At 50.8% G+C, this 17,451-nt stretch overlaps 1 protein-coding gene across 9 annotated transcripts in view; it reads right to left on the bottom strand.

The window, feature by feature from the left end:
• The window catches only part of LOC120947310 (uncharacterized), a 34,674-nt gene that overhangs the window by 10,562 nt on the left and 6,661 nt on the right, over positions 1 to 17,451 (bottom strand). For 4 of the 9 annotated variants that reach the window (XM_049607202.1, XM_049607203.1, XM_049607204.1 and 1 more), the window contains exons 2-6: positions 14,427 to 14,989; positions 11,354 to 14,198; positions 8,137 to 8,479; positions 7,345 to 8,034; positions 147 to 5,535 (exon numbers count right to left, since the gene is read on the bottom strand). In XM_049607202.1, coding sequence (XP_049463159.1) covers positions 533 to 5,535; positions 7,345 to 8,034; positions 8,137 to 8,479; positions 11,354 to 14,198; positions 14,427 to 14,458 — 8,913 coding nt within the window. In that variant the 5' untranslated portion in view covers positions 14,459 to 14,989 and the 3' untranslated portion in view covers positions 147 to 532. Of the gene's footprint in view, positions 1 to 146; positions 5,536 to 7,344; positions 8,035 to 8,136; positions 8,480 to 11,353; positions 14,199 to 14,426; positions 14,990 to 17,451 lie in introns of those variants that run through there. The other 5 variants (XR_005750869.2, XM_040362517.2, XM_040362522.2 and 2 more) reach the window with 2 other exon arrangements.

Genomic DNA, 17,451 nt, shown 5'->3' with positions numbered 1-17,451 from the left:
ATTATAGTGTGTAAAATCATCTCATTTTTAATAGAGCACTCGCATAGTGTTTCGATGGTTCATCATACCTTGTTACTTCATGTCCTGTACAAAACGTAAATGATCTGGGGTTTTTTACACAAACATTTTAAGCTCACGCTGTTCCATTGTTTTTACATGTATATATATTTACAATATTTGCAATATGTGTCTGCACAGACTTTACATCAATAATAACCGAGGGAAAATATAAATGCGCTATTATCCAACTTATCTTATTCAATTTCATATGTCACCTTGTAAACGGAGGTTCTCGCACATTACCGCAACCGCACAATTCCTATTGGAATGTAATTACATCTAATATGAAAAATATACTGTACATGGTAGTTTTAACAATATCTTGCATCCAATATTGTATGCATACAATCGTACAAAAATTGTTATTGTAATCGAGTGTGAAAAAGTGTGCAGCATATTCGCTTGTTAGGTTTAACACTATTTACACGATTTTGGCTTTTGTTTCAGCTATCCGATTAATTCCTCATTTTTCCTATTGGTTTTTTCTAACATTCAAGCTATCTTCTAAATGCATTACTCCTCTTCCGTCCTCTATTCGAGCGTTCACGTGTTTGCCACTGTCCAAATTATATTTATCTCTCAACGTTTCCATCTTTCGCTTACTGTCTTCCATACTGTGCTTGCCACTGTTCAGACTGCTCACAGACATAACGTCGTGGGGTTTTTCACACGCCTCTAAGTAATATTGTTTCGCCGCAAGTGATCTAGTGCCGGCGCTGGGCAACGTTATGGCATCACCTGCACTCTCCATGGCAGGCTGTTGAGCGTTCGGTTTGCCAGAGATGCCACCATTACCAGCAGACAACGGTTTTTGGTGGTACGTTTCACTGCTGTTATTTCCACCCGATCTGGAAGTGCTGCCCCCTGCTGAATTGCTACTATTGACCAGCCCGCTAGACATCAAATCCCACTGGCGTATCGTTTCGCGATTGATGTCGTAGCGGTTGATTTCGTCGCGCAGCACCTCGTACACCGCATCCGAGTCACGCCCGCTGGACGAGGACCACCGACCGTCCCGTACGATCGTACCGGAGGAGGACACGTTGCTGGCAAGCTGCACATACACATCATCATCGTCCCCATTGCCACCCGCTCCTTCTTCAATTGCTAAAGGAGTGCGTAAGATGGATTTGTTAGCAACCGCAGCAGCCGATAATGATTGTTCGCCGAATACTGCTTTCGACACTGGCAGATGTGCTAGATGCTCGTTAACATACGTCACATCCTTCCGATTGATCTTAACGATTGGTTTGGGGTTCGTCTCTTCACCGTGGGCAGCGTCCTGGTGTGCGTCACGCAACCTTTGATCCTGCATTTCCCGCTGTTCTTGCTGCTGCTGCTGCTGCTGTTGGTTGATCGTTTTCACCAGCAGAGCAGCAGACGATGGTGACCTAATAGTACCGAGATGATCAAGATTGTCCATCGATTTGGCATGAATGTGCGACACGCGGCGCAAGTTATCCCGCCAAAGGGTGTCTTCCTCCCAGAGCTGATCTCCGGACGAGATATTACCCCCGGACGTATCAAGCATTTGTTGCATCTGCACACTGTCTCTTCTGCTGCTGCTACTACATCCTGCAGCAGGATCACCATTGCCGGCGGAATACGCACCACCATCTCCACCGACGACACCTGTATAACCACCACCCAACGAACCAGTCGACTGCCGTACGTTCACCGCACTGCCATCCTTCGAGGTGGCCATCGATAACGACGAACCCGATCTGCCAGCCACCGCTCTACTGCCGCCCGCCGCCAGCGACGCAGCAATCGTTTTGTTCACGTCCTTCTGCCCGATCCGGTCGGATTCGTAGATGTTTTTCCGATCGATATCCGCGTGCTTCTCGGTGGCGGACGCGTGCAGCAACAGGTTGGCCGCCTTGAGCGTGTTGTTCAGCGGATTGTGGATGTGAAAAATGCTACCCGTCGTCGGTTTGCGCAACCCGCCCGGATCGCGCTGATTGTTCAACGTGTCGCCTGGTTGGGTGATCGTAGCCGTCGGTCCTCCACATCGTTCACTGCTCAGCTGACGGCTGTGCTGCTGCGCGACTCGATCGTCCTCGCGTGATCCTGCCCTTGCCTGCAGATCGGAGTAGTAGTACGGTGCACCCTCCGACGACAGTGTACTGTTGTTGCGGCTGTGCAGTGGTTCGGCCACGACCGAGTGCGCCACGCCACCCTCCTCGATCGGTGTAATCGTCCGGTTGCACTGATTCGCCCGCTCATAATCACCGCGCAGTGTGCACGAGCTTTGCTGGTCCGGATCGAGGGCCGACGACGAAAGGGAAGCATTCTCCACGTCCAGACTGTGGCCCTCCAGCACCGTGCCGAGGTACTCCGACTGGCAGCGGGCATCGTGCAGCGAGAGGTTTTTCTCCCTCAGCGGGCTCAGAATCGGACCGGACGAGCTGGTGCGCCCGATCGATTCGGACGACCCGTGCGGAGGCGGACCCGGCATGTCGACATTCTCGTAGTAGATGCTGTTGTCGTGCCCGTTCTGCGAAAAGTTGGACGAGTTGCTGTTCATCTCAGTTCCTCCGCCTCCTCCTCCTCCAACGCTGTGCGAGTAGCGATCGACCTCAGCGCTGGCAATTTCGCAACCATCCAATGCCAGCTCGATCGGGCAGTTGATGGAACTGCCCGATATCGGTCGCCGTTTGTTCCGCATCGACACATCCATGCACGATCGGCTTCTCCACTCGATGGACCCGCTCGTTTCGGATAGCGTGATCGAGCTGCGGGCAGACGCGCTATTATCCCTGTTCGCTCCCATCGTTGTCGTTCGTCCTCCGTTCGCTCCCGTTTCCCGCAGCAGCAGCTCATACTCGGAAGACGCATGCGACACACCGTCATACCGGTCCGCTCCGCTACCCGCTAGTGAATCCCGCCCAGGCTTACCAGCAACGCCACTGCTATTAAAAAGACCCTGCGAGCTGCTGCGCAAACTGGACCGGTTGGAAGAGATGCTGCCACTTTCGCGCCGCATCCCGTACGAAAGGTTCATCGAGCCGGCCAACGACTGGCCGCCGCTGGACGTACCCGCGACCAAGCTTTGCACCGACTGTCGCTTCTCCTGCTGCGCGGCGTGATGGTTTCTAATTAGATCGATCGCTTCGCTCGAGCGAAACCGTTCCCGGTCGGCGTATCGGGCGAAATCGATGCCCGGTCCTAGCAACCCTACTCTCCCTTCATCTCCACCACCACCACCAGTACCATCGGGTTCATCAAGCGGTAGTGAAGTGATCGGTATCGGAGGCGGAGATACGATGTCACTGTCGGAACTGTCCAGCAAGCTGTCAAACGTGCCGTCGCCCGCCCCACCACCGTGAAGACCGAACGGAGTGTTGTTGCTACTGCCACTGGCCCCCAAATAGTAGGACGCCGGCCGGAAGGTGTCGGACAGACTGAATCGCGACCGGGCCATCGTTTTGCTCTGCAGCTCGGCACTGTGCGTTGTCGCTAGGTGCTTCTTCTCTTTGCCACCGTGCTTCTTTTTGGCGATGCGCTTACAGTCATCCGTCGCCTTGTCACCACCACCGGCCGTGTCCGATTCACTGTCACTGTCCTCCGGCTTGCTCGACTGCATCACGATGTCGGGCCAGTTTTTATCCTTTTTCTTCTTCTTGTTACCACCAACGCCGCCGCCACTACCGGCGGTATTACCACCGCCGGTCATTGCGTTTTTCATCCGCACCATTGTGCTCGTCTTTTCGCCACCGAATTCGATCGTACTTTCCGTCCCGCCGCCCGTTAGTATCTTTGTTTGGCCCCCCTCAGGCCCTCCCTTCACACTGTCCTGCTTCTTCGCATCCCTTTGCGTAGCTTCGTCTGCCAGCGCCCGGTTCGTGTCCTTTAGCGCATTGATGTTACTGTGCAGTTGCGACAGCTCCATGTACAGTGGTTCCGAATCGACCGGCGGCGGTGGCGGCGGTTGTGGCCCATTTTTCCCCAGCCCAAACTCACCGGCCTTGCCGCCACTCCCCCCCTTCCCCGAAGCCGATCGGGACGCGGGATCCGTACGCACCATGATCATCTCGTACGTCGTTCCCCGCAGCTCGTCCGCCGTGGCAAACACGCTCTTCCCGTGCGTTCCCTTTGTCATCTCGATGTACGTGCTTTCGTCGTACGCGTTGCATATCTGCATCTCTCCGTTGCCTTTCTGTATCGAGTCGAGAATGTCCATCGCGGTCAGGCTTTCGCAGGGTCGTAACTTTCCGCCAACCGCCGTGTTGCTGCTGGACGCGTTCATGAGCGAAAGTGTTGTGCAGCTGCTTGCCGAGCTGATTACGGTCCTGCGCGGCGTCATCGGCATATAGTGCCCTTCCATTATTTGCAGGGAAAGTTCGTCGTCCAGCGCCCGGCGGCTCAGTAGCTCGGCGGCGGACGGGTTGCCTTTGGACGACAGTTCCGGCTCCGGCTGTTCAGCTTGCTGCAGCGCTTCGTCCAGATCTTCGTCCGTGTACTCAAAGATGTCTTCTCCGTCGTCTGCACCTTTCTCGATGTCTTCTTGGTCGGAATAATTTTCACTACCGTGCTCCGTCACGTGCTTTTCTCTCAAAGACTCGCTCCTAGTTGGAGCGGACATCCCCTTGAACCCCTCCATACCTGTTGCTCCACTGGAAACATTCGACGAACCGGAATGTAAGCTTTTAATGCCCATCGACGTTATGCTGTGCTTGTAAACTGGAACGTACGACTGTAATTGCTGATCGTGCTGATTAGACGACGAACCTCCCTTTTCCATTATGTGCAACGGGTTGTCGTCAAGCGACGGGTTATTGTTCCCACTACCATTTATCACACTACTACTACTACCTTTATCACTAGGCAGCTGGTTGCTGCTGTTGTTGCTGTGGTTATTTATGGCGGGACGAAGTAACCCGCCCCTATCGCTGAACTGTTTCGATTGCTCTAAATCCCTCTCCACGCACTTGCGCTCATTTGGCGCTTTGATAAAACTATTTTCATATACATTCGCGTCCACGCTGAGGTTGGGACTGGCGCTAACGCTTGCGTGATTCACTAAACTATCCTCATACACCCCATCATCATCATCATCATCAACAACATTAACAGTCTGTTCTGCCTCAGCCTGTCGCTCAATCATCGTCTCCAGTCCTGCCGATTGGCCCTGCTCGACCTCCTGCGCGATCGGTGGACCGTTTCGGTCCGTGCCATCGTCCTTGCGGAGCATCCTCCTTGCATTACCCTCACCGCCACCAGTGCCGGCCGGGTCGGCGTAAAAAGATTGCGTTAATGCGTGCATCGTACTGTTGTTATTGTCAGTGGTGCTGCTGCCAGCCGGTGGAAATTCCCTAAACTGGTGGCAGTGGGGTGGGGTGTGTGGTGTTAAATTGTGTGGTGGTTGTGGTGGTTGTGGTGCTTCGTCCGCTACCTCTTGCGCGGAAGCGGTACTAGCGAGTGGTGGTAGTAGTAGTGGGGATGACCTTCCTGCCGGCGTAAAATTTCTTCCATCTAATATAATACATGAAAATACACACATACAACAGAGAAATGTATGGTATGAGATAAGTGTTGTCAGATTTTCTTCTTTTTTTTGGGTTTTGCTGTCTCTTAGTCGGGTAGGGGGTAGGGTTGAGAGTTGAGTGAGAGGGGCAGTGGGGTGGTTTTAGTAGCACATAATTTTTCGTTTCCCTGCCATAAGCCTGGATTGTCGTTTCCTTTTTAAAAAAGGACCATTTAGGGCCTTGCTGCGCTACATTACTTGTCTAAAGAGGCTAACAATTTTGTACTGTTTTTGTTTAGAGATAAAGGGACAGAGAGAAAAGCTCACCGAAATACATAACAATGTGTACCGAAACCAAGGTTAACCAGTTGTCAGGATAGAGTTTTAGCTTAACCTGACGGTGTCTTTATGTTACCCGCCATCAACCTTCTAAGCCATAGGCAGCTCTAACCGATACATACATTTCAGATACACTGTACATATACTTAGTACAGGGCTTAGTACAGGCCAGTATTAGAACTAGTGGTCGTGTAGTGTAGAAAGGTAACATGAGATTAGTACTAATTACAGTGGTGAATAAAAAAAAACGAGAGTTGTCACATGAGAAGATGTGTAGGGCTATAAGTTCACCGTTCCTCGTGATTCAGGATTTGCTTTTCAGACTGTAGACACTTGTTCGGTTGTTCGGTTATGAGATGAGAAGGAAAAACAACAATCCGCTTTACTTCCCACTATAAATATATATGCAGTTTTGATAATAACGAAACAAAGAGACAACACTTTTCCTCATATTTCCATACCTTTCGATTGTGTGTACCAGAGCTTGGCTCTTCTTTGGCTATTTTTACGCTGCCAGGCAGGAAGGTCTCGCGTAAGAGATGAATGTATAGAGAAAACACACCAAACCAGAAGTAAAACAATGATACAAAACAGCAACAAAAAAGTCAATCTATATATACACATGTGAATATGAAACAATAAAACGCACGCGTGTTTTTGTGTTTTTCCCTCCCATTTTGGCAAAACTGGGAAAACGGTGGAACAAGTAGTGCAACAAATTTTTACAATCGACGAAGACTTGTTTTTCTCTTAGTACAAAAAACAAACAGTACGAAATTTAAAGGCCAAAACAAAAAGAAACACACACGCACACAAACAAACACACTAAAACGCAACGCATAATAGATGATGAAACACAGTTTTCTAAGCAAATCCAGAACATTGTAAAGAAGGCGAAGAGAGAAAGGAAGGAAGAAGGAAGAAACAGATAAGAAGGAGTGGTTTGTTATGTTCTACGCGCTGAGAACGCTTTAGAACGGGGCAGCTAAGCTATTCCGGAGGAGTTGGGGACGTTCAACTCTAGGTAAAGTGATCTAAGTGATCTAAACAATCTAATTTTTTTTCTTAGTACAATATTTAACCTAAAAATGACAAAACATGCATACAAAATTGCAAACGTGTAATAGAAACCCATGTATGAATTCCAACACTAGAGCACAATAGATACAAATGCAAAGGAAAAGAAACAAATGAGAAAAAAAAACAAAAATCACAAAATTTCGGAAATATTACTCTAAAAAGCTTAAATTAATGAAACTCCAACATATAAATAGCGCACACAGTCAGAGACACAGAGATAAGTAGAAAGAGGGAAGAATGCCAAAATCAAAAAAGGGAGAAGAAGAAACAAACTAGAGCGCTTCAGCAAGCTGGGCATTTTGTTAGACCATTTACGTGTACACGTCAGTATTGAGTATCATTTCAGTGCAGTATATAACAAGATATGGATCAAGATGCACAGCTTCACTACACCTTACCTTCATCGTCCGACGAGTAGCTGTTGTAGTCACCGTTCAGCTTCATCTGGCTGCCGAACGCCGACGAGGACGCTTGCGCAATGTTGACCGCACTGCCCCCATGCTTTCTGGCGGCCGTCACCGAGCCTAGGGCCGTCAGATCACCCACCGACTGGCGTTCGTAGCTCGATGCGTAGTAGTCCCCGCGCAGTAGCGCCTCAGCGTCTGCCTTCAGACCGTAGATGTCCTCGTTGCGTCGATCGGCACCACCAACGCTTGCATTGGAGCCACGATTGAGCGATTCGGCCGATGCCATCGTTGCCGCGTGCTGGCTGGCGATTTTCTTCGTCAGCGGCGATTGCAGCATGCGCTGCTTCCACTCGAGCAGTCGCTTCATGGATTCTTCCCGCTTGCGTTCGCCGTCTCGCAGCGACGAGTCTTCCTCCTTGCGGGGCAACCGAGCACTCGCCGAACGGGCAAACTGTTCCTGCTGCTGCTGGGCGGTGCCCTGCTTCTTTAAGCTGCTGACGGTGGGACGGCCCTGACCGGTGCCACCGGTCCGATGGTCGGTAGCGGACGGCCGGGGCATACTTTGCGAGCCACCGTGCGGATAATCTTCACCCTGTTGGCCAGATGCTTGCAGCTGCATGATTTTACCACTGCCGCTCCGGTACAGTCCATCCCGGGGCATCGTACCGCTGGCAAACAATCCTGTAGAGTGGAAATTGATGTGGTGGAGGAATTTAGTGATACAAACAGACATTTTTTATTCGATTTGCAATGTAATTTCATATCGAGCATGCTGTTCCTTACCTTGCATATCATCGGATCGTTGTTTGCGCGACGCCCCAGCTCCCGGGTTGTTTGTCCGCTGCAGGTAGGAAGCGCTTTGCAGGCGCATCTTCTCGGCATAGCTGGCCTCGGAATAGTAGTAGTGATCGGGCGTTCGGTTGATGTCTAGGCTCGATTTGGGCCGTGGGGTGCGATGGACAGGGCTTGGCTCATCGGTCACACCGCCGGCTGCTTGGTTCATTGGATGGCGCGCTTCGTAGTCCAGAAAGTCTGCAGAATGTGGCCGCGGAATGCTCGGTGGAATGGGTCGTGCACGCATCTGGGCGTGCTGGGGATGTTGACCGGCAGCTCCCGGTGACTGATGCTGTAGAATAGTAATGTCAATAAAACAACATTAATACAAATTTATACAATAAAGCGGTCATACTCGAATGATATTCAAAAGATCGGGAATGTTATTGCATTACGATCGCAGCATAAAGTTCTTAATAACAAGAATCATACAATTTGATTCCATTTTTTTTTCTTGGTATAACAATCAACCTCGAAGAACACCTGAATGGAGTAGAGGCAGGAAAGGCTGGTGCAAGTGGCAGAACATGGCAACCACAACAGTAGCAGCAGAACAGTAACACCAGCTACAGCAATAATCCAGACGATGAGATTCTTCTGTGGATGAGATTGCCTGCGCCATCAAGCAGCTTAAGAGCAATAAGTCTGCGGCCAGCGATGAACTGGCGGCCGAGCTCTTCAAGATGGGGCCGGAGAGGCATACCATCGAAATGCATCAGCTGATAATCTGGCAACAAGAAGAACTGCCGCAAGAGTGGAAACTGGGTGTCATTCACCCAGTCTACAAAAGGGTAACAGGCTCGATTGCTCGAACTTGCGAGCCATCACAGTCCTCAATGCCGCCTACAAGATCCTGTCCCAGATTCTGTTCTGCAGACTTGGACCACTTGCTACAAATTTCGTCGGTAGCTAACAAGATGGATTTGTTGGGGACAAATGTATCGCCGACCAAAGTTTTACTCTCAGGCAGATGCTCCAGAAGTGTTGAAAGTGCCAGATCCCTACGCACCACCTGATCATCGACTTCAAGGCGGCCTACAACACCATAGACCGGAATGAGCTATGGAACATCATGCCGCGGTACCACTTCCCTGGGAAGTTGATCCGGCTGTTAGAGGTCACCATTAGTTGACGGCGACAATCTCTAGGTAGTGAAGGAGTTCTACTATCTTGGGACGGTCGTTACTTCGGAAAACTACATCAGCAGCGAAATCCGAAGACGCATTGTGCAGGGGAATCGTGCATACTATGGGCTTCACCGACTGCTGAGATCGAGAAGATGAGAAATGTGAGATATATCGCACATTGATTCGCCCAGTGGTCTTCTATGGACAAGAGTCTTGGACCATTCCAGTGAAAGATGCAAACGCTCTCTGACGTGTTTGAGCGACGCATCCTCCGGACCATCTTTGGCAGTGTGTTTGAGCATGGAGCGTGGAGGAGAAAGATGAACCACGAGCTTGCTGAGCTGTACGGTGAACCGAGCATAGCAATGGCTGAGGCATGTCATGAGGATGCCGGACTCATGCCCCACCAAGAAGGTGTTCGACAGCAATCCCCATTTCGGCATAAGGCGCAGGGGAGCACAGCAAGCTTGATGGTTGGATCAGGCGAAGCGAGACCTGTCGGAGATTGGGGCTGGTATTCAGCCGTACCGGCGAACTCGTTCGACGAGAAACATTCGTCGCTCATGAGTGGACAGGGTTGTACCGCTAGGTTGGCCAGTACAAAATCTATACGGTTTTCTAATTTTTGATCTAGAGGGCTATGAAATGAGTGAAAATGAGCGTCGCGGCGAACGTTCCCATGAACGAACGAGTTCGCCGGTATGGCTGATTATTGAATCCGTTCGTAGCGGCGGCGTACGTCCCGACACTCATTTTCTTAACGTACTAGATGGTTGCTACAGTTATTCACCGCGGCGTTGTAGTAGCGGGCGCAAGAAATGTGTTGCCATCCCTAGAATTTCATGCGAGCGCCGTACGTTCCCGCTACGAACGGATTCAATAATACCAGCCTGGGTGTCTACATGGATGGGAGACTGCAGCCAGGGACCGAACATCCTGCAGAGTGATTGTTGACCTGTCCATGTCACGACGACGTGCTCTATCGTGAGCAGGCCAACAAAAGAGAGAGCGCGACCTCAGATAAACCTGGATATGGTGATATTGTCCTTGTTTAGGACACGGTGAAGATTACGCCAAAGGTTTTTGTGCAAGTAGTTGGTTATCGTAGGATTCGATCCATCCCAATAGTGACGAGCATCTATATTCGATGTTCCATAAATGGGAATTACTTGCAGCATTCAGCATTTTGAAGCTTAAAAGTGAGTTACAGGTAGTCCCCAAGATACTTCTTACGTCTTACACGCAGATTCGGAGATACGCGGTTTGCTTTGAGCACATTGTACTGATTTGACACATCAATAGTCAAATGTTAAATAATTTCCCTTTTGATCGAATGTTAAAAACAATTTCAAAAGGTTTAAAACTGTTATATTCAGTCAGAATAATGTCAAATAATGAATTAGTTGGCTAAAACCAACCCCTACTTGCAATACGAAAATTAGTGATATTTTGACTAGAAATCACGAGTTTCGACTTACGCGGAAATTTGAGATACGCGGTATTTTGCGGCCGTTTTCGGTCCCCATTAACCGTGTATCTCAGGGACCGCCTATATTTCTTCAGCTTCAACTCAGCCAGCAAGTAACTGTGTACCTGTGTAAGAATCCCTGGTAGAAACCCACATTCACGCTTCGGTCTTTTTGAAATCACGTTGATTTTCGATCTCTTTTAAACCCGAAATGCGAGTCAAGCTATCTAATGCAGGGCGCAATCCGGCACTGTCTAAAAGATACGAATAAAATTGTAAATTTTCTGCCCGAAATTGACTGCCATATGTGCGTGTACTGTACCAAACGACATTGTACCACAAGTCATTACACTTAATTCGTTCACATGAAAGTCGTTGGAATGCATTGGAAAAGCCAACAGTACAGTGAAATTGATCGCTGCGATCAGACCCAGGGTGCGTGATCCCAATTGGACCACACACACACACACACTGGACACACTGTAACAACGCATTCAAGCCTGTCTCCAGCCAGCCCAGACCGATTCAAATCTAATCACAATTATAAACGGTAATTCTCATCAGCACTCACCTCAAATTGGCCGGCATTGTACATTGCGGCGCCCATGTACGCCGGAAACGCTCCATTGCCTTCGTAGCGCAGCGGGCTGGACGGCCGTTTGTAGGTTGTCCCGCCGGCTGCCACACCCCCTCCTCCTGCCGCCGCTTCCATCGCGTTCGCCGGCAGCGACTTGGACAGCATCGTTAGGTTGTAGATGTCCTCATAGTCGGACATGTGCTTGGGATCGATTGCCGAATTGGGCGGCCCGTACGTGTCCGGCGTCCGGCGATCGTTGCTGGGGTACAGGAAGGGATTCGTTCCGGCACCGCCACCGCTACGCAGTACCCCACCACCGTGCATGGGAGAGGACTGCATTCCCTGCTGTTGCTGTTGTTGTTGCTGCTGCTGTTGCTGCTTGGAAGCGTTCAATTTCTGCTGCTGCTGCTGCTGCTCGATCAGCTTCTGAATGTACAGGTCGCGTTCGATTCGCTTCGGATCGCCGTAGATCGCATGGGCCGTTAGTGCGGCCGGCGTTCGACTGCTACCGAGTACCATGCCCCCGTTCGGCGGGCCCGAACCACCCCCCACTGCCCCCGGGGGGAATTGTCCTCCGGTGGCAAGCATCTGCTGCTGCTGCTGCTGCACCATTTGATCGTACCGATCGTGCAGCATCGTATGTTCGGGGCTGGGCGAAGAGTAGCCGCCATCGTTGACGCGTCTCGGCTTCGGTGGAGCATTGGCGTACAGCGGTTGCGGCATGGACATGCTATCGTTGAGTGCAGACACACCTCCACCACCACCACCACCACTGCTGCTGCTACTGCCATTCCCACTCGCTTGCTGGATCAGTTTCATCGTATCGTTTGACCCGTGCGACTGAGGCCCACCGCTCGAATCACTCGACAGCAGCTCCGTCCCAGTACCGCCCGCTTTGCCACTGCTGTACTGCTGCTGCTGCTGCTGCTGCTGCTGCTGGGAGAGACTTTCCTCCTGTTCCGCCCCCGCCGGCTGTATCATCATCGTGGCCAGTGTCAGCGCCCTCACCCACTGGCTCATCGATTCGCCGCTCTCCGCCGCAAACACGAACGTGCGCATGTTGGCGTGCTCGCACTTGAACGCAAACTTGCGATAGATCTTGTCCTCGGGGAAGCAGGCGGACACCTTGTACGACGGCAGCAGCACCGTGCCGAGCAGCTTCTCCTCCTCCTGCCCCTTGTAGTAGTACAGCACGTACTCGGACAGGACGAACCAGCGCCGGCGCCACACCTTCAGCCCGTCCGAGCCCTGCTTGTACAGCCAGCCGGCCAGCGCAACGGGCGCGTTGGCGGGTCGCCGCGTGACGGGCGACTTGAGCGTATGCTGCTGGCCTCCCGCGCTGCGCTTCCGCTCGCTCGAATCGTGCGACGGGCTGGACAGCGTGTCCGAGGGGGAGGATTTCATCTGCTGCTGCTGCCCGGCTGCGTTACTACTGCCCGCCAGCACCATCGAGCTGATCTGCGTCTGGCAGGCTTGGTTCACCACCTGCCCGGGAATGTTCTGCTGAATGATAATTTCGCTAGCGGCACCGCCGGGCGGCGAGTTGGCCATCCCCGCATGCTGCTGATAGCCGGCTCGCTGCAGGTACAGCGATTCTCCCTCCTCTCCGTACGCACCACCGGCGCCTCCTGCGGCACCGGAATCCAGCGTGCCCTGGTACGACGGGACGTGAGAGCGCATTATCTTGTCAGTTTCGTTGGCCGCCGGCTGGCAGTGGTTCTGCAGATTCAAGCTCGATGGTGGCGCGTTTCGATGCTGTGAACCACCGCCGTTCGCTGCATATCGTTGTTGTTGTTGTTGTTGCTGTTGCTGCTGTTGCTTCATTGCGTGTTGCATTTGCTGTTGTTGCTGTTTTTGCATTTGCTGTTGCTTCTGCTGCTGAGCTAACTGCTTCTGCTGCTGCTGCTGCGCTTGTGAAGGATATTGTGGATGTTTGTGTACCTGCAGCTGTTGCTGCTGCTGCTGTTGCTGCTGCTGATGGTGCTGCTGCTGCTGCTGAATCTGCTGCTGATGATGCTGCGACAGATTCTGGAGCAGGTTCTGCTTGAGATGGTAGTTCGGCACGGGCGGGTTGAGCTGCTGCCGCAGTGCGAACGTTTGCTGCTGGTGCGCGATCGCTTCCGTGGCCGTTTTGATCTGCTGCTGGATCTTCTCGCGCTGCAGCTGCTGGAACTGCAGCTCCAGCTTGGACATGGGTGCGTTGTGGGCCGTCGAGCCCGAGGTCACCGAGTGGGGCGTGCCGACGCCACTGCTGCCCGGGCCGCCACCGCCAGCAGACCGTACCAGCGGAGCGGTCTGGTACAGCCGCTCCCGCTCTCCACCACTACCGCTCGATGGGGAGCTAACGCGGTACAGCTGATGTTGCTGTTGCTGATCGTATCCATAGCTACCGCTGCCGCCGGGCCCGAGCGTGTTGCTGCGATACTGTTGATGCTGGGCGTGCAGCAAACCTTGCTGTTGTTGCTGCTGATGGTGCGCCGGGTGCAGGTGATACCCGGATTGGGCCGCCCCGCTGGCCGACGAGAGGTCAGCCCCGTCCGTGGCGCCGTACAGTGCGCCGCTGTTGGTGCTGAGCGAAGATTTGGGACTGCCGGTCGAGTAGGGGGACCGGAGCGACGATGCCGACGGATGCGGCTGGCCGTAGCTCTGGTACTGGGCGGGAAACATGGCCGACCGGCCCGGGGCAGGTCCGGTGGCGCCGTAATCGTACCCGTGCTGGTAGCCGCCACCGCCCTGCTGCGGTGGCTTCATCTGCGGCATCGGCGCCAGGTGTGAGTTGGCCTGCTGCAGCTGCTGCAGCTTTTTGCTCTCCATCGTCGTGAACGTGGGTGGATCAATCCTGTCAAAGGGGGGAGGGAAAGAAGAAGACACGTTAGATTGTTTTGCATTTGCTTGCGCGGTGATAAACAAAATAACAAAAGCGCCACACAATGCGGTTAAATAATTGGAGTGAGTTGGTGGGGGAATTGAATCGCAACAAATTCAACAACAATTACCAACTGCACAACAACAACAAAAACACACACACACAATTTAATAAGCAATTTATGCACACAAACAAGCTTACCAATCCCATAATTGCCAAAGACAGCTAAACATGTTTGCTTCCGTTGTTTCTCGCTAACGCTATTTTGCTTTGCTCAGTTTAAAACCCCTACACCCTCTCCTCGCACATGAAAACACACACACCTCTCTCTCTCACCACGTAAATCTAATTCGATTCTCCCCGCAGTGTCTATCGTTGGCTAATAATCGCTCCTGTTGTGGTGGCCGCTCCCCGCGTGCTTCAAACAAATCAAAATTGACTTTCGCGAGCCTCCCTCCAACCACCACCGCACACACACACACACACTCATACGACGGCGAACTAACTACACCGTTCGGGGCGCTCCTCCTTCCACAATTTCTCCACAAATTACATACGCCACCCCTTCATCAGTCGTCATCATCAGCCGTCATCGTGTTGTGGCCCGAGCGTTGAGCGGCAGCATCTTGGGGGCCGCCTACCCCCTGGGGGTCACCAGGACTAGCGCCTTCTCTCACGTACACATTTTCCCTTTTTCTCCGCTTTCGATGTTTAAATCTCACAGATTTGCTAATTTTTCCGCTAATTCACAAAATGAAGGAAAACTACAACGAACGATGGGGGAACGTGTGTTAGTAAAACGGTTACAATTGGTGGTGTCGCACCTCTCCTGCCCGTGCCCGTTGATGGGTCACTAATTTCGTGACCCATTTTTAACACTTCCCCATCCCCCCACCATTTTTCGCCGGACGATGACTGCGCGACACGGGCAAGAGACGAACCCGGTACGGGGAGCAAGGAGCACGGGTGTATTGGGCATTTGGTCGGTATGTACTGTACCGAAACGTGACCCGAATGATGCTCACTCACACACACAAGCACACACACACATATATACAGTCTGTTCCCGAGATACGCGATTTATGCGTTCCTAAGAAATCTGCGTAACTTTAATATACGCGCAAGTCGAATTTCACTTTTTTCAGCTAAAACAAGTTTGATGACTCGGCAATTTTGATAAATTTAGTACTTTTATACACATTTATTTCAAACGATTCGTGCAGACTATTCTGATATTGGGCCCTTTTCCCTTTTAAAGATGGTAGGCTGAAATTTTAGTCTATCATCTGCTTTGTATAGCAGTTTTCGAGCAGCTATGAAAGTGGGTATAATATGCAGGTGTGCTTATCCCAAGGTGTATGTATTTAGAAGGTTGATTTGCATCCTTTCTGCTTCTGAAGGATGATTTTACAGGGTTTCAAATCATATAAGGGAATAGTTCAAACATTTAGGGGAATGTTGCAAATCGGTAGGGGAATGTTGTAAGCATGCTGTGGAAGCTTGCAAACACATAGGAGAGTGTTGCAATCGACTAGGTGAAGTTTTCAAGCATACTGTGAAGCTGTCATTCGACTGTTGGGTGGCGCTGTAAATACTTCAAAAGCTTTTGGATGGTTTTACTTATTTATCATGTTTAATTATGACTTTTTCCGGGGCAAAATTTATTTAGTTCTTCATGTGTTCGACAACTAAGTGCCACACAAAAACAACTCAAAATTATGTTTTTTTGAAAACATCTTCGGTATCAATTCGAAGCTTTTTACACCGGCACCCACAGTCTGATGACAGCTCCACGGTATGCTTGCAAAATTCCCTTAGTCGATTGCAACACTCCCCTATATGACTGCAAAATTCCACAGTATGCTTGCATCATTCTCCAGCCGATTGGCAGCATTCCCCTAAGTGATTGAACTATTCCCTGATATGATTCGAATCCCTGTAAGAGTGTTTTGTGTATTCGTCGAATTACCAGAAAGCCTGTTTGAGCAAAAGTTTTCACACGTCCTGTCAAAAAGTGACGTTTCAATTTGGTTATCAGGCTATGAGACCTTCTGGTCAGGCTATGAGACCTTCTGGTCTGCATGCAGTTTGATGCTAGATTCCACCACCTGATCTTTTTAACGCTCCTAAGGGTAAATGAAAACACCTTGTTTTGCCATTTTTTCGAGCAGGTACTCGAATCTAATTCTAGCGTTTAGGCTGAAATAATCTAGGCTGAAAATCTCAGGCTAGATTTGTGTGTGATTTTGTATGGAGTGTTTACATGATTTCAGCCGCCAACTATCATACTCCATATAACAAAGCTAGCTAGTATCGGGAAAGGCCCCATTCCTGGCTTTAAGGCAGAATATTTTTTTTTAACAAAAATGCAATTTATACTGCATTGGACAGTTTTTGAAGCAAATTGTACTGATTTGACATTTAAGGTGTTAAATAAATAAAACGGGTATCTCCGAATCCGCGTAGGTCGAGAACTGCGTAACTCGGGAACAGACTGTACGCATGTGCTTATGTCGTTTGCGTAGTTGTGTGTTTGAAGGAATTGCATACGTTTTACACAGCACGGGAAGGGAGCGAAGAGATGATGGGAAGGTTTCTACTACTTCCTCAGACCCCCCCTCCCTCCTCCTCATAACCTCTTTCCCCGTCCTTTCTCAACCACAAATAGCCGTACAGCCGCCGCGTACTACCAAATGGAGAGGGCAAGAGACCAGAAAATCACACGCGCGCAGCACTCGAGGGACACTCGTCGAGGGACGGCTGCTCTTCTTAAAAGGAAATCGCATCCAAACCCCCATTTTGCTCCTCACCGGGCGGGAAGAGGAGTGTGTACTTTCACTGCACCTGTAATCGATACTAATTACCGAAGATTTTGCCCGGTAGGGAAAGCCGTACTACAATCGCACACGCATTAAGCGCGTCACTTCACTTTTTTCCCTCGCGCTCTCTCACTCTTTCGCTTGCTCCCGTTACACCTTTCACCAGACCCTGCCCAGTGCCCCCTTCGCACGATGAATGAAATTACTATGGACCCGACGGGGATGCCACTACAAAAAACAATTGACAGGCGCGACACGACACGCCGCACCATCATCATCAGCAAACGGCGCCGTTTGTTTTCGATTTCTCTTGCCGTTTTTTTGTTTTCGTGTAGTTTGACGAAATTAACAACATTCTAATGAGGTGCGGTTTTTTCCTTCGGGTTTTCCACGCACCAACCACCACT

The sequence above is a fragment of the Anopheles coluzzii genome, chromosome 2 (genome assembly GCF_943734685.1).
Source record: "Anopheles coluzzii chromosome 2, AcolN3, whole genome shotgun sequence".
Lineage (NCBI taxonomy): Eukaryota > Metazoa > Arthropoda > Insecta > Diptera > Culicidae > Anopheles > Anopheles coluzzii.
Note: the sequence above shows the minus strand (reverse complement) of the source record. Positions and strands in the feature narration are given on the sequence as shown.